The sequence below is a fragment of the Pipistrellus kuhlii genome, unplaced genomic scaffold (assembly GCF_014108245.1).
Source record: "Pipistrellus kuhlii isolate mPipKuh1 unplaced genomic scaffold, mPipKuh1.p scaffold_m20_p_58, whole genome shotgun sequence".
Lineage (NCBI taxonomy): Eukaryota > Metazoa > Chordata > Mammalia > Chiroptera > Vespertilionidae > Pipistrellus > Pipistrellus kuhlii.
Window position 1 is genome coordinate 815,184 of NW_023425560.1, and position 25,208 is coordinate 840,391.

The window sequence follows — 25,208 nt, forward strand, 5'->3', positions numbered from 1 at the left end:
GCCCACGATGACACCGGGCCCCATCCCTCTCCTCCCCTCCCTCAGGGAGCCCGCTAGGCGACCCCGGTCACAGGCTCTTCCCAGCCGGCCGCACAGAGGCCGCAGCCAGGACCCCTGACAGCGCTGTCGGAGACACCGTGTTACCTGGCCTGGGAGACGTGTCCCCTGGCCCCGGCCATTTGTCCTTGAACATGCAACGCCCCCCAGTGACCTTTAGACAAGCAGACTTAGCTTTTCCTCAGCTAGCGGCAAAGACACACAAACAGAACGTGCTCCGCGCAGCGGCTGCCACCACCTTCCCTGGCGAGCCTACCTGGGGCTGAAGCCTGAGGGGGGCTGGGGCCTGGGGGGCTGAAGCCTGAGGGGGGCTGGGGCCTGGGGGGCTGAGGCCTAGGGGGGCTGAGGCCTGGGGGGCTGAGGTCTGGGGGGGGCTGAGGCCTAAGGGGGCTGAGGTCTGGGGGGCTGAGGTCTGGGCGAGGCTGAGGCCTGGGGGGCTGAGGTCTGGGGAGGCTGAGGCCTGGGGAGGCTGAGATCTGGGGGGGGCTGAGGCATGGGGGGCTGAGGCCTGGTGGGTCTGGGTGAGAAGAGGGCGCCAAACAACACTCAGTCCCAGGAAGCCAGGGTCTGGGCAGCCCCGCCACCCCTAAGTAGTGCGACGGTGGATGTGGTCGGAGGGCAGTGCTGGACTCCAGGCAAGCAAGGACCCGAAACCGAGGGCCCCAGGCAGGGAGGCCCCAGGCAGGGAGGGCCCCAGGCAGGGAGGCCCCAGGCAGGGAGGGCCCCAGGCAGGGAGGGCCCCAGGCAGGGCCCAGGCATCCTGAGCCTCCAAACCAGCAGCGCACACTATGGGGGGCGCACCCCACAACCTCCAGCGCCTGACCTCCTAAGGGACCTGCTGCCTCGGGCAGGGGGGGGGGGGCACCTGGGGGCACGGATGTAAGGAAACCCCACCCGGGGGGCGCCCTCACGGGACAGGAGCTGGGCAGCGGGTCCAGAAAAGTGGTTCTTGGGAGGAGCGGTGAGTTCCCGGGTCCATCAGCGACCCCAGCCTCGGATGTCCGAGACCCCACCGGAGCCACAACCCCCCAACCCAGACCTGGGCGCCCGGGGCCCTCCCGCACCGCGGGCCGGGGCACAGAGGTGCCACTAGGACCCAGCGCCCAGGACCTGCGCCGCCGCTCGGGCCGCAGCAGACACGCCGGCCGGGCGGGCGGGCGGGCGGGCGGCGGGGACACGGCGGCCGCAGTGCGACTGGCGCAGCCGCCCAGCCCGGCCGAGGAGGGCCGCCGGGGAGCGGGGAGCGCGGGTGGGCGCCGGGCACGGTGGAGGCGCCCCGGCCGAGGTGCGGACCGGGCCGGTCTGGAAGGCAGGCCCGGACAGTGGATGGGAACCGGCTCCGGACACAGGGGCCGGGGAGAGGAAACGGGGGCAGCGGCGGGGTCCGCCCGGGAATGCGGAGAAAGGTCCAGAGCGCCCTCCGAGCCCAGGATGAGGGCTAAGGGGGGTGAAGAGTCAGGGGTGCGGGGTCAGGAGGAGCGGTCCGCTGCGGGCGGGGGACGGGGGCCGCGAGGCGCGAGCGGACACGGAAGGCGAGGGAGCCGGGCCGCCCTGGGCGCGGCGGGGCGGGCGGGGGCGCACCCAGGCGGGGCCGTGGCGCACGGGGCTGGGCTCCCGGGCCCGCCGCTCGCCGGGCTGGAGCGGGACCCGCGGGCGGAGGGCCGGGGCCGCTCACCTTGGGTTTGTACAGCCACTTTCGGAACCTGTGCATCATCGCCGCGCCGGCCCGGCCCGCCCGGCGGCCCTCCCTCCCGGCGAGGCGCCCGGGCCCGGCGGCGGCGGCGGTCCCAGGGCGCCGGGGGCGCCGGGCAGGTGCGCAGCCGGGAGACGCTCCTCCGGCGGCGCGCGGCGCGGACCCGCAGACCGCGGGGGCGACCGGCTGACGCGGCTCGGGGGCGCCGGCGCCTCGCCGCTCAGTGACACCCGCGCCTCCGCCGGCCCCCCCGCTCCCGCGCCGCACATGCGCCGAGGCCCGAGCCCCCTGCCCGCCGCTCGCGGCCCGGGCTGCCCAATCCGCGCGCCGCGCCGGGCCCCGCCCGAGGCGCGCTCCCTGCCCGGGGCAGCCCGGGCGCCTAGCGGAGCCTTGAAACTACAAGTCCCGTCCGGCATCGCAGGGGCGGGGCCCTGTGCGCTGGGCCCTTTGCCGCGCCGTGGGCGCAAGGCATTCTGGGGGTTGTAGTCTTCTTGCTACGGCGCCGGAGCGTGATGCGGGTTGCTAGGCGACGACATCCAACCGGTTGTCGCCCTTCTTGCCTCCTGCGACGGGCGCCCCGGGTGCTTGCAGGATCCCAGCGGAGCAAGGAGCGAAGCGGGGCGCCCATCGACACTCCCGGGTCCCTTCACGCCCTCCCGTGCCGGGAGCCCCGGTGGCGGCGGGTGGAGGTCCGAGAGCGCCGTGCAGCGGCCCGCAGGCAGGTACGGGGCGGAGAGGTGGGGCCAGAGTGGAGGGGCGAGGCTGTGCCTGCACCCGCCTCCGCACCGCCCCACCACCTGCGGGCAGCTCCCCGCGTCTTCGCTTCCCGCTTCTTGGCTTTCGGTCACCAACTTTTTGGACTTCCTAGCTTCTTCACTAAAGTTAATGGCGCTCTTTTTTTTTTTAATATATATATATTTTTTTATTGATTTTTTTACAGAGAGGAAGGGAGAGGGATAGAGAGTTAGAAACATTGATGGGAAAGAAACATCGATCGGCTGCCTCTTGCACACCTCCTTCTGGGGATGTGCCCGCAACCAAGGTACATGCCCTTGACCTGAATCAAACCTGGGACCTTTCCATCCACAGACCGACGCTCTATCCACTGAGCCAAACCAGTTAGGGCTCCGCGCTCTTTTTTTTTTAATCTCCACAGTAAACCGGACTTAAAGGGGAAAGGGGGTTATTCCCCCATATTCACTATTTCTGCCCCCCTCCATACCCACTATTCCCCCCCCCCCCCCCGCAATGGTGCCCCAATTTGGATCCATAAAAACAGTCACCGCCGAAAACGGTTTGGCTCAGTGGTAGAGCGTCGGTCTGCGGACTGAAAGGTCCCAGGTTCGGTTCCGGTCAGGGGCATATACATTGGTTGTGGGCATATCCCTGGTAGGGGGTGTGCAAGAGGCAGCTGGTGGCTGTTTCTCTCATCGACGTTTATAGCTCTCTACCTCTCTCCCTTCCTCTCTGTAAAAAAATCAATAAAAATATATTTAAAAAAAAACAAAACACACACACACAGTCACCAAAGTCTGAGAACCTATCTGTGCGGAGCAGAGGCTGAAAACCATATGGGGGTCCACTTTAAATCCCACTGTCAGTGGGGGAAACCGAGGCACAAAGAGATTTCCCCCCACTCTGGCCCAGAGAGGGGCCTGGAGAGGGGATCCAGGGCCAGGTTTGCCCCAGTACAGCCCGAGCTTTCCCTGTCCCCACCCAGTGCCCCTCCGGCTGCTCTGAAATGGGGTGATTTAGGAGCAGGACAGAGACTGTGCTCCCAGCGCTCCTGCCTGTTACCCGGACACAGGGTCCGGGTGCCCGGATGGTGCTGGAACCCTGGCCCCACTGTTCCATTCAAGGCAGTGTGAGTCTGGGCAGGCAGCCTCCTGAGTGCAATGAAAGGTTTCGGGTTCAGTTCGTGGTCGGGGTGCAGGCCATGCCCGCTGGACCCCTGGGTGGGGTGCGCACAGGAGGCAGCAGATGGGTGTCTCTCCCTCCTCCCCTCTGGGTGCTGGTGGTCCCCCACGTCCGGGCCTGAGACCCCGCCTGACTTCCCTGCTGGCCTCACCTGGAGCTGCCTCACCTCCAATCCCGTTCAGCCTCCTCTCTCCTGAGCCCGCCATGCCCAGCCCCTCCTCCGAGGCTCTCTGTCCTTCAAGTGGTCCCTGAGCTCCATGCTGCTAACCCCAGGGACGGAACTCAGCGCCTCTTCCTGAGCTGCCAGCAGCGGTGACCCCTCTCAGACACCGTCCTCTGGACATCGTCAGTCTCTGCCGCTCCCCGTGGCTCTTCCCGCCTCCTTGGCCAACGCCTCCTCTGGCTCTCAGACCCGCTAACACGAGAGCCGACTTGGTCCTGGGAAGCGTCTCCATCATTTCGGACAACTTCCTGTGACCACGTTTCACAAACAACCTTTATGCCAACCTGTCCCTCCCTCACCTCCAGCTGGGCCTTGCCCTGGGGGCCCAGGCATCTCCCAGTGAGGTGTGTGACCAATCCCCTGAAACTCTCCATCTTCCCCCGAAAGCCCGCCCCTCCCCAGCAGCCTGGTCCGGAGTGAGAAAGGTAGACAGGCACGCGGTGGACTGTTCTCTGTGGGGCTGTCTCTGACGGAGTCCAAGGCCGGGACGGCGGCCGCTGCTCAGAGGCTCCTGCCCAGTTCGGAGCGGCTTGGGATGGAGGCTGACCTCAGGGCGGTGGGCGTATTGGGTAGGATTGGTTTCCACTGCAGGGAAGGAAACAGCTAGCATCCCTGGAGCCTAAACAAGATAGCTCATGTTTCCGTAAAGGAGATCCAGAGGGAGGCGACCCAGGGAGATAGGGCCGCCCCCCAAACTCCTCAGGGACTTGGGCCCTTATAGCTTGCTCTTCTGCCGTCCTTAACATGCTTCCTCGCAGCGCAGAACGGCTGCCTGAGCTCCTGCCATCGCCTCCTGGGTCCCGGCAGCAGGGTGGGAAGGAGAGAAGGGTATGCCCCTTCCGTACGCAGACACGTTCCATACGGCCCAGAGCCTGTCCCTCACTCCTGGTGCCCAGCTGCCAGGGAGTCTGCAGAAGGCTCATCGGAAACTCCGGGTTGTTTCCTCAGGAGGAAAGGGGAGCATCGATTGGAAAACAACCGGCAGACAGCCCTGCGGGCCGATGCTGTAAGCACAAGCCATCAGAGCGACGTGGCAGCAACCCCCGGGAGGCTCGCTCTAATCAGAATTAAAAGCCAGGAACAGAGTCTGTTTAATTAAGACGCATCTGGGATCCATGGGAAGGAAGCGCCTCTGGTGCTTGAGGATATTGGATTCATTTGGTCCAATAAAATTTAGCTCTCGTTTCTGTCGGATTTGCTAAGAAAGGGGAAGTGTCTGTCCATCCCACCCTGGAGTTTCCTTGCATCTGAGAGAGTCAAGCCCTCATTAGTGAAGTCAAAATCAATCCCCCCGGCCGAAACCGGTGTGGCTCAGCGGTAGAGCGTCGGTCTGTGGACTGAAGGGTCCCGAGTTCGATTCCGGTCAAGGGCATGTACATTGGTTGTGGGTACATCTCCAGTAGGGGGTGTGCAAGAGGCAGCTAATTGGTGATTTTCTTTCATCGATGTTTCTAACTCTCTATCCCTCTCTCTTCCTCTCTGTAAAAAATCAATAAAATACATTTTTTTAAAAAATCAATCTGTCCCACTGCCCTCATGGCTGGTTTCGCACCGTTAATATGAAGCCGAGCCCCAGCCGAATGGTTCAGTTCGTTGGCGCGTCATCCCCTACACTGAGAGGTTTCGGGTTCGATTCCTGGTCAGGGCACATCTGGGTGGATCTCTGGTTGGGGCGTGCACATGAGGCAGTGGATCGATGTTTCTCTCTCTCCCTCTGAAATCGGGGAACACGTTCTGGGGTGAGGATTGCAAAAACATCACTAAATAAAGCCGGGGTGCTGAGGCAGGCAGCAGAGTTGGATGAACGTTAATACCTACAAGTATTTCCAACCCAGAAGCTGTGAGTGCTTTCTGTAATCCTCGCCTGAGGACATTTTCCCATTGGTTTTGAGGGAGAGGGAGAGACAGAGAACAGCGATGTGAGAGAAACACATTGTTTGGTTGCCTCCTGCATGCGCCCGGACCAGGGAAGATGTGAGTATTTGGCCAAGTTTATAGGCTCATTGTTGCCATGTGCACCCACCAGAGTGGCTGCTTTGGGCCCACGTTTGCAGAAGGGACGGTTCAAGCCCAGCTGGGCTGCTCCAGGGCCACCCTCCTCCCCACCACCCTCCACAGATCCCCCTCCCCTGCGCTCATCGTCCGTCCAGGCCCCCACTGGGGAGGGGGCTGTTTCTCTGGCTGCTCCCCCCGGACTGGCCTCGTCACCGCCAGCCGCTGGGACCGCCCTCTCTCCGGGGTCAGGCTCCAGGACGGGAGGGGACGCTCCCACTTTGCAGGCCACCACTGTCCCGGCCTCGTGAGGTGCAGGAGGCCTGGGTCATTCCTCCAGGCAGAGCCGAGCTCAAGGCAGACACAGGAAGGTGGGCCGAGGGCCCCTCCTATGACCACCACAGGGGGCCAGGGGCCAGGACATTGTTTATAACATTATACATAATAAAAACATAAGATATATTTTTATTGCCCTAACCGGTTTGGCTCAGTGGAAAGAGTGTCTGCCTGCAGACTGAAAGGTCCCAGGTTCAATTCCTGTCAAGGGCATGTACCTTGGTTGCGGGCACATCCCCAGTAGGAGGTGTGCAGGAGGCAGCTGATGGATGTTTCTCTCTCATCGATGTTTCTAACTTTCTACCCCTCTCCCTTCCTCTCTGTAAAAAATCAATAAAATATATATATTTTAAATATTTTAATTTATGTCAGAGAGGAAGAGAGGGAGAGAGAGAGAAACATCAGTGATAAGAGAATCATTGACTGGCTGCCTCCCGCACGCCCCACCCTGGGGACCAAGCCCACAACGGGGCCTGTGCCCTGCCTGACCGGGAATTGAACCGTGACCTCCTGGCTCCAAGGTTGACACTGAGCCACACCGCTGGGCTGATTGGACTTCGTATCCTGGCTGACTCCTTTCCCTGCGAGCCCCAGATGCGCAGGTGTCGCTCCCTTTACCACACTGACGGGTGCCTGTTCGCCAGCCATGGCTCATCCCCAGGGGTCACAGGTCAGGCAGAGGTGCTAGGCCTCAGGGACTCCACAGGCAGGACAGCCCCCCATCCCGGGCTCAGCACAGCTGTGTTCTCTCACATCCGCTTGCTCAGTGAGCACGGTGTGGCCCGGGACTTCCCTGTGAAAGGGGAGAACGGGGCTTGGTTGAAGGCAAAAGATCTGTGAAAGCGGCGGCTTACTGAGCGATGACGTGCCCTCGGCAGGTCTGTCCCGGGATGTCACAGGCATGTTTCAGGTTAAACGGGAGGCGCCGTTCGGACCCGTGGTCCTCTGTGTGTTCACATCCTGCCATTCGCTCCACCGATGCTTCAGGCACCGCTGGGTACCCCGCCCAGGGCGCGCCCACGCCGTCTGACGTGGCCAATGGCTGGTGCCCAGGAAGGCCAGCAGCAGCTGCCCGGCCAGCGTGGAACCAGAGGCCTGAGTGGAAGCCCGCCCCTCGAGCAGCGCCTGGTCCAGCCCCACCCCACAGTCCCCCCGGGTCTCCCCGGGGCCCTGGCACCGTCTCCTCCAGCTCAGAGGTCCCCAGGTCGGAGCCCATCCCAGGCCGGCCACGGCCGCTGTGCTCCTCTCTGGGGCTCGCCCCCTCATCTTTGGAACGGGGTGTCCTGTCAAACAGGGTGACCTGAGGTCATCTCGCCCGGGCATTCCCTGATGAGGTTTTGTGTCCCGCCGGGCAGGGCCTGTGGGGTAACGCTGCCTGCGGCCTGGGCTGAGGTCCGGCCTGGGCACAGCTGAGGGGTCTGGGGACCTGGGGGCGGCCTGGGCTGAGGTTCCGGCCTGGGCACAGCTGAGGGGTCTGGGGACCTGGGGGCGGCCTGGGCTGAGGTTCTGGCCTGGGCACAGCTGAGAGGTCTGGGGGGCGGCCTGGGCTGAGGTCCCAGCCTGGGCACAGCTGAGGGGTCTGGGGACCTGGGGGCGGCCTGGGCTGAGGTCCCGGCCTGGGCACAGCTGAGGGGTCTGAGGACCTGGGGGCGGCCTGGGCTGAGGTCCGGCCTGGGCACAGCTGAGGGGTCTGGGGACCGGCCTGGGCTGAGGTCCTGGCCTGGGCACAGCTGAGGTGTCTGGGGACCTGGGGGCGGCCTGGGCTGAGGTTCTGGCCTGGGCACAGCTGAGGGGTCTGGGGACCTGGGGGCGGCCTGGGCTGAGGTTCTGGCCTGGGCACAGCTGAGGGGTCTGGGGGGCGGCTGGGCTGAGGTCCCGGCCTGGGCACAGCTGAGGGGTCTGGGGACCTGGGGCGGCCTGGGCCGGTGGCAGAGGAGGCAGGGACACGGTGTGGGATGTGGCCCCCACTCCCATTCTACTCTCCCCGCCAGGGCGAGGGCCAGGCTGCAGGGGCTCCTGCCCGTGTGGGCCATGGTCCTGGCCTCCGGGGTCCGAGGCCGTGGAGGGTGTGACCTGTGGGGTTTGCTTGCAGGGCACCTCCCGGGAAAATGGGGTACCACGGAAAATGCATCGAGACTGTGATCCGGCAGCTGGACCGGTTTAAGCCTGAGAAGGACAGTGCGGAGCAGCTCCTGGAGGACACGGCCGCCTCCCTGCAGGTGGGCCGCAGCCACCGGGGAGGGCGGGGGGCAGGACCTTCCCTGCTCTCATTCTTTTTTGGGGGGTGGTTAATTTATTCATTTGACAACTTTTACGGCAGCTTGCTCTTTTTTTATTGTGCAAACACACACATAAGATTGACCACCTTACCATCATCAGGCGCTCGGGTCAGCCGCGTTGGCACAGTCACCACCATCTTCCCAACTGAGACTGTCCCCATCAAACAGGGACGCCCTGCGCCGCCCCGCCCCGCCCCGCCCCAGCCCTCCTGCTCTCAGCGCCTCTCTGGGACCGCTGTGCGGTGGGGAGGAACGCACAGAGCCAGAATGGGGAGGGGTTATGAATGGACTCCATCGCGGCTCCAGCCCCCCGCCCCCACCCTGAGGGCCGCAGCTTTTGGCAGGGTTTCTCCGGGCGGAGGCCTACCTCTCTGTGCAGGCCTCGAGGGGAGGGGATGGCCGTGGCCAGCACAGTGAGATGTGGGCTCAGCAACGGGAACGTCCACAGTGAAATGCCCTGAACAGCCAGCTCCTGGGGGAGGGGTGTTGACTCATTTGCTCCCTCAAACCTAAAAGCATTAGGAGGAAGGCAGGGCCGGCCCAGGTGGGTGGGATTACAGGGCCGGCCTGCCTCCTAACGCCTGGTGGTCCTCCGTGGTTATTTCTGTTCTCGCTCCACCTGCCATGGAGACCCAGGACCCAGGGGTCCCATTCCCCCACCCCCCCCTGCTCCCCGTCCGCGGCCGCCCAGCCTGTGCCCCCCGCAGGCCCTGAGCTTCGCGAAGCAGGCCTTCGTGCTGGAGGTGCTGTCGGGCTGCCTGGAGTACTGGCAGCCGCTGGCCGTGGTGGTGGAAGCCTTCTACGCCCAGGACGGCCGGCTCTGCCTGTGGGCCGACTACAACCGCTTCCTGGGTGAGTGGGGTCCGCGCACCCCTGTGTCCGGTCACAGCTTCTGCCCGGGGCCTCTCGGAGCTCTGGCTACGCACCTGGCGCCCCGGCGGAGCTCTGGCCGACTCCCCAAGGTCAAACCCCAGCCCCGCTCTCGGCACCCCCCAGCGCCGCCCTGTCTCCCCAGTGACCTGCTACCTGGCCACGTTCCAGCTCCAGGAGCTCGGCTTCCAGCGCTTCAGCAGCATCGTCCGGTCCCAGCCAGCCGACAAGATGCGCAAGGTGAGCTGCCCGCCGCGGCCCGGCAGGCCTGTCCCCCCCGGCCGCCCGCACCTGCCCGGCTCTCGCCGAGAGCGGCTGCCCGTTCGTCCTGTGTCCTGACAAGGGGTCTGTGCGTCGCCCCGCGGTGCAGAGGGCAGCCTGGTGGGGCACAGCCAGCCGGTTGGTCTCTGCCTCCAGCTGCCCCCCCTCGGACACCCCCCACCCTGCCCAGGTGGCAGCCGCCCCCGGGAAGCTTACTGGGTCCCGTGTCTTCTGAAACCAAGGGTCAGCCCGAGGGTGGGAGCTGGGAACGGCTCTCAGAAGCCGAGGCTGTCCTGGGCCTCCCCCAGGCCACACAGTCTCCCCAGCAAGGGCTGGGGGGACAGGCGGCCTCCCAGGACCCTCCCACCGGCCCTGCCTGGTGGGGAGGGGGGCAGTCTGCTGAATGGAATCCACGTGTGGATTCCAGAGCCCGTGGAGGGCTGGGGAGGCAGGCAGTCCCAAGAACTCCCTGGAAGTGGGGCGCAGGCCTCCCTCCAGGATCTAGAGCACATGTGTCAAACACAAGGCCCGCAGGCCAAATCCGTCCCGCCAGGCCTTGCAATGTGGCCCGCACCGCGCTGTCATCACTGCACTCAGCTGCGTTTCCATCACAATGACAGTTTATGACTGTTCAGTAAACCATTCGGCCCGCAATTTAGGCTGGATTTTAGATTTTGGCCCCTTCTCTGATTGAGTTCGACACCCCTAATCTAGAGAGTGGCTGGGGCACGGGCCCCCCAGTGAGCCCACCTCCAGCCAGGCTGACCCTGTAAGCAAAAGCCGTCTGGTGAGGGCAGCCCCCCACAGTGGGCGCCCCAGCCCGTGTGAGGGCGGGGGAGGGCGGTCTGTCCAAGGGGCCCCCTGCCCGGCGGGCACGCTGGTCTCCTGTCCTGGTGCTGAGCCCCACCCGCCCCCAGGCACCAACTCTCCCCCCGGGAGGGGCGCCAGGTGTGGGTGCTGGCCAAGCCCCACCTCCCCCTCCTCCGTCAGTTCCTCGCCTTCTTCTTCAACCCCTCGAACCTGACCTCGTGGGTGCCGGACGAGTGGAGCCTCCTCTATGAGAAGGAGCTGGTGCAGACCTGGACGGCCCGCCTGCTGAGGTGGGCGGGGCCGCGCCCACGCCCACGACCTGGGGGTCCTGGGGGGTGGTGAGGAGGTTCGGACCTGCAGGGACCCGTGGGCTCCAGGCCTGCCCGGCCTCTTCCCACCAACTCTGGGCCTGGTGGGGTGGGGAGCTCCCAGTGGGTTCTGGCCCACATCTCGGTCTGGCGCCCCCAGGGCACCCCTGCTGGGCCCGCCGCCCCACAGCCACCGCTGCCTTCTAGAGTCCCTGGTGCGGGCAGAAGGGCCACATGGTGACCTGGCCCTGCCCTGGGCCTCCGCGGGGCAGCTGCTGGGGCCTGGGTGGGGCTGCCCCCGCTGCTCACCCTCCAACCGGAGGGAGCCACCTTACCCTCCTGCGGCAGGCGGACCATGCGGGTCAGCGTGTGTGGGAGGCCTGGTCCAGGGCAGGCGGCCCCGGGCAGGGCAGTCCTCAGTGCCAGCCGTGCTGGACGCCATGCCCACCCTCGGGGCTCTCGCCTGTGGCTGGATCTGCCGGGCCCTGAGAGCCACATCTGACAGCTGCCCAGCTATTTCTAGGTTGCCCGCCTCCCCCAACCACCCCATGTGTAACCTTCCCCTGCCCTCCCGGGACCAGTGTCACACACCTGTCCATCACACACCTGTCCCCGCCCACCTGCCAGCCTCGGACGTGACTCCCTCCCTCTCGTAGCCTGCTGGGGGAAGTGGGGGATTAGGAGCCCCCAGGAGGGCAGACCAGCCAGGGGGGCGATGGTGGCTGTGCCTGCATTGGGGGAGGGGCATGAAAGGGGGACCTTCTCAAACCCCTGCTCCAGGGCACCCCACCTGGGCTTCCTGCCCCTGCCACCTCCTCCAGCCCAGAGTAGCTCCTGTTCCAACTGCGGCTCATCCTCAGAGGCCCTGGATTCCAGCAGCGGGGACTGCTCACTCCCTATCCTCCCAGCTCCCCGCTCCCCGTCCTTCCAGCTCCCCGTCCTCCCAGCTCCCCGTTCTCCCAGCTCTCCACTCCCTATCCTCCCAGCTCCCCGCTCCCCGTCCTCCCAGCTCCCCACTCCCCGTCCTCCCAGCTCCCCGCTCCCCATCCTCCCAGCTCCCAGTCCTCCCAGCTCCCCATCCTCCCAGCTCTCCACTCTCCGTCCTCCCAGCTCCCTGCTCCCCATCCTCCCAGCTCCCCACTCCCCGTCCTCCCAGCTCCCCACTCCCCGTCCTCCCAGCTCCCGATTCTCCCAGCTCTCCACTCCCCGTCCTCCCAGCTCCCCATCCTCCCAGCTCCCTGCTCCCCGTCCTCCCAGCTCTCCACTCCCCGTCCTCCCAGCTCCCCACTCCCTGTCCTCCCAGCTCCCCGCTCCCCGTCCTCCCAGCTCCCCACTCCCCATCCTCCCAGCTCCCCACTCCCCATCCTCCCAGCTCCCCATCCTCCCAGCTCTCCACTCTCCGTCCTCCCAGCTCCCAGTCCTCCCAGCTCCCTGCTCCCTGTCCTCCCAGCTCCCCAATCCCCGTCCTCCCAGCTCCCCACTCCCCGTCCTTCCAGCTCCCCACTCCCTGTCCTCCCAGTTCCCCGTCCTCCCAGCTCCCCGTTCTCCCAGCTCTCCACTCCCTATCCTCCCAGCTCCCCGCTCCCCGTCCTCCCAGCTCCCCACTCCCCATCCTCCCAGCTCCCTGCTCCCTGTCCTCCCAGCTCCCCATCCTCCCAGCTCTCCACTCCCCATCCTCCCAGCTCCCTGCTCCCCGTCCTCCCAGCTCCCCATCCTCCCAGCTCCCGGTTCTCCCAGCTCTCCACTCCCTGTCTTCCCAGCTCCCTACTCCCATCCTCCCAGCTCCCCACTCCTCGTCCTCCCAGCTCCCCCTCCCCGTCCTCCCAGCTCCCCGCTCTCCTTCCTCCCAGCTCCTCACTCCCCGTCCTCCCAGCTCCCTGTCCTCCCAGCTCTCCACTCCCATCCTCCCAGCTCCCCACTTCCCTAGGACAGGGATGAAACAGGCCTCAGTTTCCTAATCTGTCCCAGAGCATACTGCTCTAAAGACTCGCTGTGGGTAGGCGGCACCTGCCCAGCTGTAGGCACTCAGTGAGGAGTGGCTGGGCTTCCGCTGTCATCCCCACGCTGAGGCCGAGCCAAGCTCTTGGGGGCCTTCAGGTCTCGAGGGCCCCACTGCCGGCTGCTCAGGAGGAAACCAGCAGCCTTTCTCACCTTTCCTTCAAGATGGCAGCCGGAGGTCCAGGGGCTCATCAACCAGCTGGAGAGGGCGGCGACCGTTCAGCCCCCTTCTTCAAAGGCCAAGGCCACGGAGCCCAAGAAGTTCAACCTGACTGTTCCCAGGCCCCGGGGCCTTCCAGTGCCTGAGCCTGTCCCTGTCATGGCTAAGCCAAGACCAGTAAGTGCCAGCCAGCCATTTGCAAGTGGGAGAGTGGGCCTTGTAGGCCAGTGGGGGCTGGGTGAGTACTGACTCAGACTAGAACACAGGCATTCAATGGTGGATGGATGGATAGATAGATGAGTGGATGGATGGATGGATGGATGGATGGATAAATGGATGATTGGATGGATGAATGGATGGATGAATGGATAAATGGATGATTGAATGGATGGATGGATGGATGGATGGATGAGTGGATGGATGGATGAATGATGAATGATAGAAGGATGGATGGTGGATGGATGATGAATAATGGGTGATGAATGGATGCATGGATGATGGATGGATGGATGTATGGATGATGGATGGATGGATGGATGGATGGATGATGGATGGATGGATGGGTGGATGGATGAATGATGGATGATAGAAGGATGGATGGTGGATGGGTGATGGATAATGGTGATGGATGGATGCATGGATGATGGATGGTTGGATGATGGATGATGGATGATGGATGATGAAAGATGGATGATGGATGATGGGTTGGTGGGTGGACAGATGGTCAGGGGTCTGTTGCTGAGCAAGCCCATGGTTACCCTGTGGGTAGGACCCTCAATGTCTGGCCCCCGATCCCCAGGCTCAGTGTGTTTGTCTCTGGTCATCTTCCAGCTGCATCTCTCCCACTCTGCCTGGCCCCTGCCTGCCCTCCACCATGCCCCCCCCCCCCCGACTCTCAATTGTGTGTGTGCCTCTCAGCCTGGACTGTGGGATGCTGGTGGCCAGCCCTCCCCGCTGAGGTCCGTGGTGGCTGTGCTGAAGCCACAGTCTCACCTCCCCCCAGCCTCCCTGCCCTGCCCCATGCCCAGGACCCTCTCCGCCTCCTGGGAGAGGGCCCGCTCCAGTTCACTCACCGCTCACTCAGCCTCGCGTGTGCCAGGCCCTGCCTTCATGGAGCGTCCCCTCGGGGAGGGGAGGACCAGTCAGCTGGGGGAGTGCCTCGGGAAGGCCTCGCAGGGGCAGGGGAGAGAAGCCGGGGAGGAGCTGCCAGGACACGCCTCCCGAGATGAGACACCATGGGGGGAAGACAGTGGGCAGTGGGCAGGCTGTCCAGGGAAGAGCACTGCAGAAGGCGTCAGCGCAGACCGAGGCCCTGGGGCGGTGCCGCCCCCCACACGCAGAGGCCGGAGGGGGGAGGGGAAGGAGGGAGCGGCTGGGGAGGCACTGGGCAGCCAGGACACACCCTGAGGCAGGCACCCACCCCACCTCGTCCATGTGGCTGCAGCGGCCAAGGAGAGGGGGAGCGGTGGTGGCTGGAGTCCTGAGGCATCCGGACTGCTTTGGCGATGGGGTTGGAGACGGTGCTGGGGGGCAACGAGGAGGATCCCGAGGCCCTGTGGGCCGGAATGGTCTAAGGGTCCCTTTGCGGGCCTTGGGCTGCACTGCTCTTGGGGGGGGGGGCAGGGGAGGGGAGGAAGGGGAGGGCCGTGCTCAGGGAGGGGACTGGGCCCCTGCCCTTCGCCAGCAGCTCCGGGAGCCGGGACACGCCTGGCCTCGCCTCCACCCCCGTCAGGTCCTCGGCCTGTCCCTCCGGGTCCAGGGCCCGGGCCGCCTTCCTTCCCGCTGTTGCCGGGCCTCCCCTCCCAGGATGACGGCCGTAGCTCCCTGGTCGGGACCACAGCCCACCCTCGCCCACCACCCGGGGCCCCGCCCATCTCCCCCCCAACCACCAGGTCCCCAGGAGCACCTACCAGTTACCCAGGGAGCCGCAGGTGCTGGAAATGACCAGGAGCTTAAATCGCCGGAAGGCGGAGGTGAGCCACCACGGGGGACCCCAATCTTCCCGGAGAGGCAGAGAGGAGGAGGAGGAGGAGGAGGAGGGGGAGGAAGAGGAGGAAGAGAAGGAGGAAGGGGAGAGAGAGCAGGAGGAGGAGAAGGAGGAGGAAAAGGAGGAAGGGGAGAGAGAGCAGGAGCAGGAGAAGGAGGAGGAGGAGGAGGAAGAGGAGAGAGAGAGCATGAGAAGGAGCAGGAGGAGGAGGAAGAGGAGAGAGAGCAGGAGGAGGAGGAGGAGGAGGAAGGGGAGAGAGAGAGCATGAGAAGGAGCAGGAGGAGGAGGAGGAAGAGGAGAGAGAGCAGGAGAAGGAGGAGAAGGAGGAGGAAGGGGAGAGAGAGAGCATGAGAAGGAGCAGGAGGAGGAGGAGGAAGAGGAGAGAGAGCAGGAGAAGGAGGAGGAGGAGGAGGAAGGGGAGAGAGAGAGCATGAGAAGGAGCAGGAGGAGGAAGAGGAGGAAGGGGAGGAGGGGAGGAGGGAGCCGGTTCCGCACTTTCGTCCCCTGGGCCATACGCAGGGCGGGCGCCGTGGGGCTGAGCCGCCCGTTGGCCCCCCAGGAGCTGCTGCTGAAGGCGAACCTGGAGGAGATGCGCTGTGCCATGCCCTGGGCCCGCGGCCAGCCCCCTCGGCAGGTGACCCCCCGCCCGCCCTCAGGGCCCTTCCCAGGCCTAGGCCCGACCAGTGAGGCCCGGAGCCGGGTCCTGAGCCGCCGGACCCTCTGGCGGGTGATGCCTGGCTCCCACCCTCCACGTCCTCCCCTCCCTCAGGAGAGCTTCAAGGGCAGGACACGGCGGGCGTGGCCGGCCCTGCCCCCCCCCCGGACCCCCTGCAGCCGGGGCAGGTGGGGGTAGGCAGGCAGCATGCCCACAGGGGTGACGCTGAGTTCCCACGGGGCCGCCCTGGCTGGTGGTGCCCACGGCACAGGCTGTGGGGCAGCCCCGGCCGCTGGGAGGGACCGGGTGGGAGGCCGAGCCTCTTACCGCCCCATCCGGCCAGCAGGCCCTGCCCCTCCCCAGAGCCCCACAGGGGGGCGCCCTGCAGGACAGAGGTGCTGCCCCGGGTTCGGGAGCTGGTGTGCAGGGCAGGCCGCCAGAGTGCTGGGGGCGGGGGGAGGGGGCTCCTGCGGACTCGGGGGCCGCCTGCTGCCCACAGTGCCTCAAGAAGCTGCGGCTACCGTATGCGGACCAGATTGACCAGACTCCGAAGCTGACCTTCTACCCGGTGAGGGGTGCTCCTGGCCGGTGGGTGGGTGTGGGGGCCCCTGAGCCCCCACCTCTCGCCTGTTCTGCCTCCTGGGGCCAGAGGGCCAAGCAGAGCCCTGAGCACAGCCCTCCCCTCCCCACAGGGGGAAGTCCTTGGGTGGGGGCAGAGGTGGGGGCGGGAGGGCGGGGCCCTGGCACCTCATCTCAGCGTGTCTGCGCCCCCCACCCCCGTCCCCCGTTCCCCTCCGCTCCGCCCGCAGCCCAATGAGGTCCCAGTGAAGCTGAACACCACGGCCATCCTGCGGGAAGGGGCCCTGTACCAGCGGCAGGTGGAGAAAGAGCTGCAGAGGTGGGGCAGAAGGGGGAGGGCAGGTGGGGGGGCAGCAGGCTGGTGTCGGGGTCACAGATGCTCCCTGGAAAGACCACTTGGCTCAGTGAGGGAGATGCTCTGTGTGCAGCGGGCTCAGGAGGCAGCGGCCCAGCCCGGACTGGCCTCAGGGTCACTGCCTGCCCGCCCCTCTCGGGAGTGCCCGTCCCCAACCGCCAGCACCAGCCCCGCTGGTGCCCCAGAAGCAGGGCTGCGGGTGGGAGCGGGAGAGAGACAGCCGGTGGGCAGAGGGATGGTGCCGGGAGGGGAGAGGAGAGGAAGGGGGTGGGAAGATGTGGGTGCAGGGCGGTGCCAGGGGACAGGGGCCAGTGGGGCGGGTGGCGTGGCTGCTGGTGAGGGCCGGTGTCCACGGGAACCTCGTCCGCCGCCCCTGCGCAGGGTGGACAGGCTCATGGACGGGGCCGGGGACTTCTCCGAGTTCCTCGAGTGGCAGCAGAAGATGCAGGCGAGGGACCGGGCGGAGCAGCGGGCGGCGGACGCGTGCCGGCGGCTGCAGGGGAAGCTCAGCCGCGAAGAGGCCGCACTGGCCCGGCAGCAGCTGCTGCAGCACAACCAGCGCCGGGCGGCCCAGAAGAAGGAGGAGGTGAGGGCGCCCCTGGCCGCCGCCCGGCTGCTCCTGCGGCCATGGGCTCGCAGCTGGCCCTGGTCACTTCTCCCAGTCCCTGCTCAGCCCCGGCCTGTCCCCCCTCAGCCTCTGGCCTGTCCCCACAAACAGACCTTGCGCTGCTTCAGGGCTGGGACGCGGTAGGCAGGGCCGGGACGTGGTGGCAGGGGCTGTGAGGGGCGCTGGGATGCGGTGGGCAGGGGCTGGGACGCGGTGGGCAGGGCTGGGTTGGGCGCTGGGATGTGGTGGGCAGGGCTGGGACGCGATGGGCTGGGCTGGGTTGGGCGCTGGGACGCGGTGGGCAGGGCTGGGTTGGGCGCTGGGACGCGGTGGGCAGGGCTGGGTTGGGCGCTGGGACGCGGTGGGCAGGGCTGGGTTGGGCGCTGGGACGCGGTGGGCAGGGCTGGGACGTGGTGGGCAGGGGCTGGGACGCGGTGGGCAGGGGCTGGGACGCGGTGGGCAGGGCTGGGTTGGGCGCTGGGACGCGGTGGGCAGGGGCTGTGAGGGGTGCTGGGACGCAGTGGGCAGGGGCTGGGACGCGGTGGGCAGGGCTGGGTTGGGCGCTGGGACGTGGTGGGCAGGGGCTGGGACGCGGTGGGCAGGGGCTGGGACGCGGTGGGCAGGGCTGGGTCGGGCGCTGGGACGCGGTGGGCAGGGCTGGGTTGGGCGCTGGGACGCGGTGGGCAGGGCTGGGTGTGAGGGGCGCTGGGATGCGGTGGGCAGGGGCTGGGACGCGGTGGGCAGGGCTGGGTCGGGCGCTGGGACGTGGTGGGCAGGGGCTGGGACGCGGTGGCTGGGCTCTGAGGAGCCTGTCCCCACAGATGGTGGAGCTGATGCAGCGCCGGGCGCAGCGGCGCCTGCAGGAGGAGCGGAGTGCGAAGGAGCGGGTGGAGCAGGCGGTGGAGGACCAGAAGAACATCAAGGCCGCACAGACCAAGCTGCTGCGGGACCGGCGCCAGGCAGGTAGGCCGGCCTGGGTGTTGGTCAGCGAGGGCCAGGGTCCCCAAGGGAGCCCGACCCAGCTGCTGGGGGCCCTGAAGGGGGAGGCCCTGAGGGGGGAGGCCCTGAGGGGGGAGGTTCTGAGGGGAGAGGCCCTGAGGGGGGAGGTTCTGAGGAGGGAGGTTCTGAGGGGAGAGGCCCTGAGGGGGGAGGCCCTGAGGAGGGAGGCCCTGAGGAGGGAGGCCCTGAGGGGGGAGGTTCTGAGGGGGGAGGCCCTGAGGGGGGAGGTTCTGAGGAGGGAGGCCCTGAGGGGGGAGGTTCTGAGGGGGGAAGCCCTGAGGGGGGAGGCCCTGAGGGGGGAGGCCCTGAGGGGGGAGGTTCTGAGGGGGGAAGCCCTGAGGGGGGAGGCCCTGAGGGGGGAGGCCCTGAGGGGGGAGGTTCTGAGGGGGGAGGCCCTGAGGGGGGGGGCTCTGAGGGGGGAGGCCCTGAGGGGGGAGGCCCTGAGGGGGGAGGTTCTGAGGAGGGAGGCCCTGAGGGGGGAGGTTCTGAGGGGGGAAGCCCTGAGGGGGGAGGCCCTGAGGGGGGAGGTTCTGAGGGGGGAGGCCCTGAGGGGGGAGGCCCTGAGGGGGGAGGCCCTGAGGGGGGAGGTTCTGAGGGGGGAGGCCCTGAGGGGGGAGGTTCTGAGGGGGGAGGCCCTGAGGAGGGAGGCCCTGAGGGGGGAGGCCCTGAGGGGGAGGCCCTGAGGGGGGAGGCCCTGGGGGGAGGCCCTGAGGAGGGAGGCCCTGAGGAGGGAGGCCCTGAGGGGGGAGGCCCTGGGGGGAGGCCCTGAGGAGTGAGGCCCTGAGGAGGGAGGCCCTGGGGGGAGGTTCTGAGTGGGGAGGCCCTGAGGGGGAGGCCCTGAGGAGGGAGGTTTTGAGGAGGGAGGCCCTGAGGGGGAGGCCCTGAGGAGGGAGGTTTTGAGGAGTGAGGCCCTGAGGAGGGAGGCCCTGGGGGGAGGCCCTGAGGAGGGAGGCCCTGAGGGGGAGGCCCTGAGGAGGGAGGTTTTGAGGAGTGAGGCCCTGAGGGGGAGGCCCTGAGGAGGGAGGTTTTGAGGGGGGAGGCCCTGAGGGGGAGGCCCTGAGGGGGGAGGTTCTGAGGGGAGAGGCCCTGAGGGGGAGGCCCTGAGGGGGAGGCCCTGAGGGGGGAGGCCCTGAGGAGGGAGGCCCTGAGTGGGGAGGTTCTGAGGGGGGAGGTTCTGAGGAGGGAGGTTCTGAGGGGAGGCCCTGAGGAGGGAGGTTCTGAGGGGGGAGGCCCCGAGGGGGGAGGCCCTGAGGGGGAGGCCCTGAGGGGGGAGGTTCTGAGGGGGGAGGTTCTGAGGGGGGAGGTTCTGAGGGGGGAGGTTCTGAGGAGGGAGGTTCTGAGGGGGGAGGCCCTGAGGGGGGAGGCCCTGAGGAGGGAGGCCCTGAGGGGGGAGGTTCTGAGGGGGGAGGCCCTGGGGGGAGGCCCTGGAGGGAGGCCCTGAGGGGGGAGGCCCTGAGGAGGGAGGCCGGCCGGCTGCGGGCCCTGAGGGGGGAGGCCCTGAGGGGGGAGGCCCTGAGGGGGGAGGTTTTGAGGGGGGAGGCCATGAGGAGGAGGCCCTGAGGAGGGAGGCCCTGAGGGGGGAGGCCCTGAGGGGGAGGCCCTGAGGGGGAGGCCCTGAGGAGGGAGGTTTTGAGGGGGAGGCCCTGAGGGGGAGGCCCTGAGGGGGGAGGCCCTGGGGGGAGGTTCTGAGGGGGGAGGCCCTGAGGGGGGAGGCCATGAGGAGGGAGGCCCTGAGGGGGGAGGTTTTGAGGGGGAGGCCATGAGGGGGAGGCCCTGAGGGGGGAGGTTCTGAGGGGGGGGCCCTGAGGGGGAGGCCCTGAGGAGGGAGGCCGGCCGGCTGCGGGCCCTGAGGGGGGAGGCCCTGAGGGGGGAGGTTCTGAGGGGGGAGGCCCTGAGGGGGAGGCCCTGAGGGGGAGGTCCTGAGGGGGGAGGCCCTGAGGGGGAGGCCCTGAGGGGGAGGCCCTGAGGGGGGAGGCCGCCGGCTGCGGGCCCTGAGCAGCCGCCACCCCAAGCCCAGGAGCTGACCGCGGAGACGCAGGCCCTGCTCCGGCAGCGCTCTGAGGCGGCCCGGGAGGAGCAGCGGCGGCGCTGTGAGCTCATCGCCCACCTGCGGGCCATGGAGACGCAGCCCACGCGCAAGGGCAAGCTGGTGGACCTGACCCAGGTGGGTGCGCAGCCCGGACTCCGGGGCTCACTGAGCCTGGCGCTGCCGTGGAGGGCGGACCCCGCTCCGCCGCGCTGGAGGCCTGGGGCTGGGAAAGAGGCACGGTCCTGGGGCACCTGAGGACGGGCCAGGGCTCCGGGGGGCACAGGGAGCCCAGGACTGCCCAGGCGGGAGGGTGGTGCAGGGAGAGGCAGGCACAGAGCCGGACCTGGCAGGCGGGAGCCTGTGTGCAAAGCTCCGCTGCAGGCCAGGCTGGCGCGGAGAGGAGGGCGGCGGGGCGGGCCCGCAGGGCGGACTGGTGAGCTCCAGGGCTGAGATGAGCTGCGGAGGGCCGGGCTGGAGAGGCCTCCGGAGGGCGGACATTGCCACAGACTCCACGGGGCAGAGGGCGGGGGGGGGGGGGGGGGGCTCGGGGGCTGGGCCCTGGGAGGCGGGCAGGGCACCGGGAGAAGCAGAGCAGGCTCTGGCACTTTGGGGGCCCCTCCCCTCCCCCCCAGATCCCGGGGCACGGCCTGGAAGGGGAGATGTCGGTCGTGGAGTTGCGGGAGCGGCTGGCCCTGCTCAAGGAGGCCCAGCAGCGCCAGGAGGAGGAGAAGCGAGACCAGATCATCCAGGGCAAGCGCGCCCGGAGCCAGGAGCTGCAGGCGGCGCTGGAGCGGATCGCGCTGTGCCGCGCGGCCATGGGCCGGGCTGCGGCCCTGAGGTGGGTGCGCGCCCCCCCCCCCGCCGCCCCCACCCTCCCCCAGTGCCTCCGCCCCTGCTGTTTATCAGCCGACCTCAGGGTGCAGAGAAGGTGAGGAAATTACCGGTGATGGTGCCAGCCCATGACCTAGATCCGGTCCTTGTGCATCTGGGTCACGGTCTGACCTGTGCCAAGGGCCCCAGCCAGCAGGCAGCCGGCTCTCCACCCTCCTCTGCGGAGCCGTCTGACACTTTGTCCCTGAGCACTTCGGTGGCATCTTCTGCAAAAGAGCCGCTGTCCTGCAGAGCGCAGCCCCGGGCACAGCCAGGACAGGACGGCTCACAGGGTGCCCGCCCCCCTCCCGGGCGTCTCATGTCCAGTTGGTACCCGTCGGGGTCCTGAGCTTGTTTGCTGGAACTTTTTCCCTTTGAAACACCACACAGCATGGGCCTGGAGCGTCCTGCTCCCCTCGCCCCTCGCCCCTCTCCCCGGAGCAGGTGCAGGACCCCCTTTTGTTTGTTTGGGGAACCCTGTGGTGACTTTTCCAACTCCACGTGGCGTGACTGTCCACGGCATTGGTCAGGAGAGGCGAGGCTGCCAGAGGGAGGCGGCACCTGGTGATATCAGCACAGCTGGCTCAGGGGCTGGCACACACAGCTCCCCCCGCCCCCCCGGAGGTGTCTGAGAGCCACAGGGTGGGGTGGACAGAAGGATGGACAGCGCAGACCCAGTGCTGTGGCCTGCGTGTCTGCTGCCCCGGTTATGATTCAGAGGACGCCGGGGACAGCCCTGTGGTCCGCCCTGACCGACCCCGCCTGTGTGGCGCCAGCCCCGTGGCATTAGTTCGTCAGGTGCCATTTATTTATTTATTAGGTCTAGTAATAATTAATGTCGTTTTCTAATACTTTTTTAAATTGAATTTATTTAAACAATACAACCAAATTTAATCAACAATATAGTTGCCGTTGTTTTCTACTACTTGTGCCCAATGCTCAGGAAACATTTTAATCCCTCTGTTGTAAAATTCTTGTGATTTTGATGCAAAAAATTCGGTCAATGCATTTTTGAGGCATTCTTCATTATTAAATTTTTTTCCAAGAAGAAAGTTTTGCAAAGAACGAAACAAATGGTAATCGGAAGGGGCAATATCAGGAGAATATGCAGGTTGAGGGAGAACTTCCCATTCCCACTGGCGCAGTTTTTCAGCAGTGATTCTTGCAGTATGCGGTCGTGCGTTATCGTGGTGAAGAATTACACCCTTCCAATTAATCAGCGCGCGTTCTTTTTCTCTTAAAGCTTGGGCTAACCTTTCCAATTGGGCACTATACACTGCACTTGTAATGGTGTGGTTAGATGGTAAAAGTTCATAATGAAGAATTTCTTTAAAATTCCACCAAACACACAACATCACTTTTTTCGCATGCAAGTCAGGTTTTGGCGTGGGCTGCGGAGCCTCATTTTTGTCCAACCATTGACGCCGCCTTTTCAAATTAACACACAGCACCCATTGTTAATCTCTGGTAACAGTTTGCTCTAAAAACGGCAAACGGTTTTGACGAGAGAGGAGCGAACTGCAAATTGTGACTCTTTGATTACGGTTGTTGTCGGTCAACTCATGAGGAACCCATTTTCCAAACTTTTGGACTTTGCCAAGTGCACGCAATTGATTGGAAATTGTTTTTTGTGAACAATTTAAAGTTGTCGCAAGCTCTTGTTGGGTAATTTGAGGATTTTGCACCAAAAGAGCTTGAAGAGCTTCTTGATCAAAATTAGACACACAGCCTCGACCACTCTTGTCATCTAACGAAAAATTTCCCTCACGAAATTTCTCAAACCAACGCTGGCATTTTCTGGCGCTAACTGCATCTTGACCAAGAGCACTACAGATGTTTTTTGCAGCCTCACTTGCTTTTCTTCCTAATTGGAACTCGTAAAGCATGCAGTGCCGAATATGCTCTTCATCCGCCATCTTCTTAGCCCTAGTTTTGCAACAAAAACCAAACCAAACACAAACTTTTTCAAGCAAAACTTGTTAATTGCACTTCACACGTTCTGTAGATACCACGTGTTTGAAGGTTATGTCAATACAAGTCAAGCCAAGCAAGATTTTAAACGAATGTTTTAAAACGACATTAATTATTACTAGGCCCGGTATTTACTTACTCTTAAAGATACTTTTATTGATATCAGAGAGGGAGAGGGAGCGAGAGACATCAATTATGAGCGAGAACCATGGATCAGCTGCCTCCTGCACGCCCCACACTGGGGATGGAGCCCAAACCCTGGCCTGTGCTGGGAATCAAACCCTGACCTCCTGGTTCATAGGACGACGCTGGACGTTAGGGGCGTTTTAGAGGGCAGTAGGGCTGCAGGGGGCTGAGGGAACCGCTCCTGCCAGACTGGGGCTGTGATGTGCCCTGGAAGGGAGGGCGGCAGCCCCTGTAGGTGTGTCCTTCCGGAGGAAATGGCCTAAATGGTGGGGAGGGTTTGCAAAGAGGCACCACGTCCTAGGGGCTGCTTCTAGGCAAGGGGGTGGCGGGAGGGTAAAAGGGAGCTTTTCCTGCTTCACCCCAAATGCACATGGCTCACGCACACGGATGCTTTCCCAACGTGTCAGAGAGCAGAGAGCTAGAGGCCCGGAGGCCCCGCCCGAGGGGCCTGGCAGGGCCTCCCCCGCCCGCCCACCACTCCACGGCGGCGGGCAGGGCCCTCTAAGCCGCCCCGTTGCAGGCCCAGGGTGCAGGAGGCGGCTCTGGCGGACGAGCGCGTGCGGGAGCTGCAGCGCCGGATCCAGGAGGTGGCCGAGCACCGCAGGCAGGCGGCCCAGCCCACCGTGCCGGCCTCGCGGGCCTCGTACCCCAAGCGGCGGGTGAGCCCGGGATCGGAGCTGGGGGCCGGGGCGCGGGGAGCCTCCTGCCCGCGCCCACCTTCCCCCTCCCGTGGCGTCAGGCGCAGCTGGAGGCGCAGCACTGGCTGAAGCTGGAGCAGAGCCTGGAGCGCAGGCTGCGGGCGCTGCAGCAGGAGGGCTCGGCCTGTGGGCCCGAGAGCCACCTGGAGGCCGCCTGAACGAGATCCCGGCGTCGCCTGAGCGGGGCCAGCACGTCCTGGGCCCGAGAACCCCGGTAATAAAGCGTGCCACCCGCCTGTGCGCCTCCTCTCGCTCGGCCGCCCCCACCGCCCGCCCCGCCGCCTGCCCCGAGCTCCACCTGCCCAGGGTGGTGCTGCGGATGGAGACCGCCTGATGCCAAAGCAGTGCCCGCGCTTTATTTGGAGCCAGATCAACCCGCCCGTATTCATGTGCTAAACAAGCCCCTGCTCCCCGGCTGCCAGCGCCAGAACCCCCTGCACGTAGCAACCTGCAACCTGCACTGTGTCCAGGGCTCAGAGGCTTAACCCGGGGACCCCAAGCCTGGGTGTGCGGGTGTGTTTGGTCGGAGAAGCGGCCAGGACTCTTGAGCCATTGGGAACCGGCCTCTCTCATGCCTCTTCTCCTGGAAACCTCACAGCGACGGGGCGTGGGCTGGAGGCGGGCTTGTCCCCCATCCCTACTCAGTGGGCGCACTGCCCATCCCCTCAGGGTCACCCAGAGCGCAGGCTGAGCCGCTGGCACCCGCCTGCCGGAGACAGGGACTGGTTCGTTCTCCTGGGTCCTGGGTCCCAGCACCAGGCTGGCGAGGGGTGGCCTTGGGAACGGGCTGGCTGTGCTGCTGCTCCCAGGAAGGCGTCTGTGGGCAAGCCCCCGGGGCGGGGCTGGAGACTGCCAGGTAGGCAGATGTCCAGGAGAGAGACCCCAACCCCGCACCCTGCCTGGGTCTGCAGAGAAGATGACCCCTCAGAGGGGGACACTGGACCCCAGGACATTGGGGTCAGGAAGGCAGGTCACTCGAAGTGACAAGAGCAAAACAGTTCTCCCCCAGCATTCTGAACTGCATTAGAACCTCAGGACTTGCCCACAACTGAGGCTGGCAAAGAGAGGAATTTCCCACCTCCCTGTCAAATTAGAGCTGGGAGCCATGCCAGTGTGTGGCTCAGTGGTTAAAGGTGGTCATGGTTGGATTCCAGGTCAGGGCACATGCCCAGGTTGTGGGCTGTATTCCCAGGAGGAGGTGTGCAGGAGGCAGCCGATCGATCGATGATTCTCATCACTGATGTGTTTTGTTTTGTTTTTAAATCCTCACCTGAGCTGAGGATATTTTTCCATTGATTTTTAGAGAGTGAAAGAAGGAAAGACAGAAATATCGATATGCAGGAAACACATCAATTGGTTGCCTCCTAC

The 25,208-nt window shown here is 65.5% G+C and overlaps 2 protein-coding genes across 6 annotated transcripts in view; one reads left to right on the forward strand and one right to left on the reverse strand.

The window, feature by feature from the left end:
* The window catches only part of ZFYVE28 (zinc finger FYVE-type containing 28), a 33,312-nt gene extending 31,326 nt beyond the window's left edge, over positions 1–1,986 (reverse strand). For all 4 annotated transcript variants that reach the window (XR_006740208.1, XM_045573988.1, XM_045573987.1 and 1 more), the window contains exon 1: positions 1,733–1,986. Coding sequence is in view for 3 of the 4 variants with exons in the window: in XM_045573988.1 (XP_045429944.1) it covers positions 1,733–1,771 (39 nt within the window). In the remaining variant the exon portion in view is untranslated. The remainder of the gene's footprint in view (positions 1–1,732) is intronic.
* A 114-nt stretch (positions 1,987–2,100) lies between these two features.
* CFAP99 (cilia and flagella associated protein 99) lies at positions 2,101–24,721 on the forward strand. 2 transcript variants are annotated; one of them, XM_045573990.1, is made up of 16 exons: positions 2,101–2,472; positions 8,311–8,437; positions 9,205–9,349; positions 9,513–9,607; positions 10,619–10,728; positions 12,910–13,081; positions 14,797–14,877; positions 15,451–15,525; positions 16,046–16,114; positions 16,356–16,444; positions 16,862–17,066; positions 17,909–18,050; positions 20,099–20,250; positions 20,748–20,953; positions 23,663–23,801; positions 23,882–24,087. In XM_045573990.1, exons 2-16 carry the CDS (start codon positions 8,327–8,329, stop codon positions 23,996–23,998), a joined length of 1,908 nt encoding a protein of 635 aa, XP_045429946.1. In that variant the 5' UTR covers positions 2,101–2,472; positions 8,311–8,326; the 3' UTR covers positions 23,999–24,087. The 2 variants fall into 2 exon arrangements, with proteins under 2 accessions (XP_045429946.1, XP_045429945.1); XM_045573989.1 differs by lacking the exon at positions 20,099–20,250 and having other exon boundaries at positions 23,882–24,721.
* Positions 24,722–25,208: the final 487 nt, after the last annotated feature.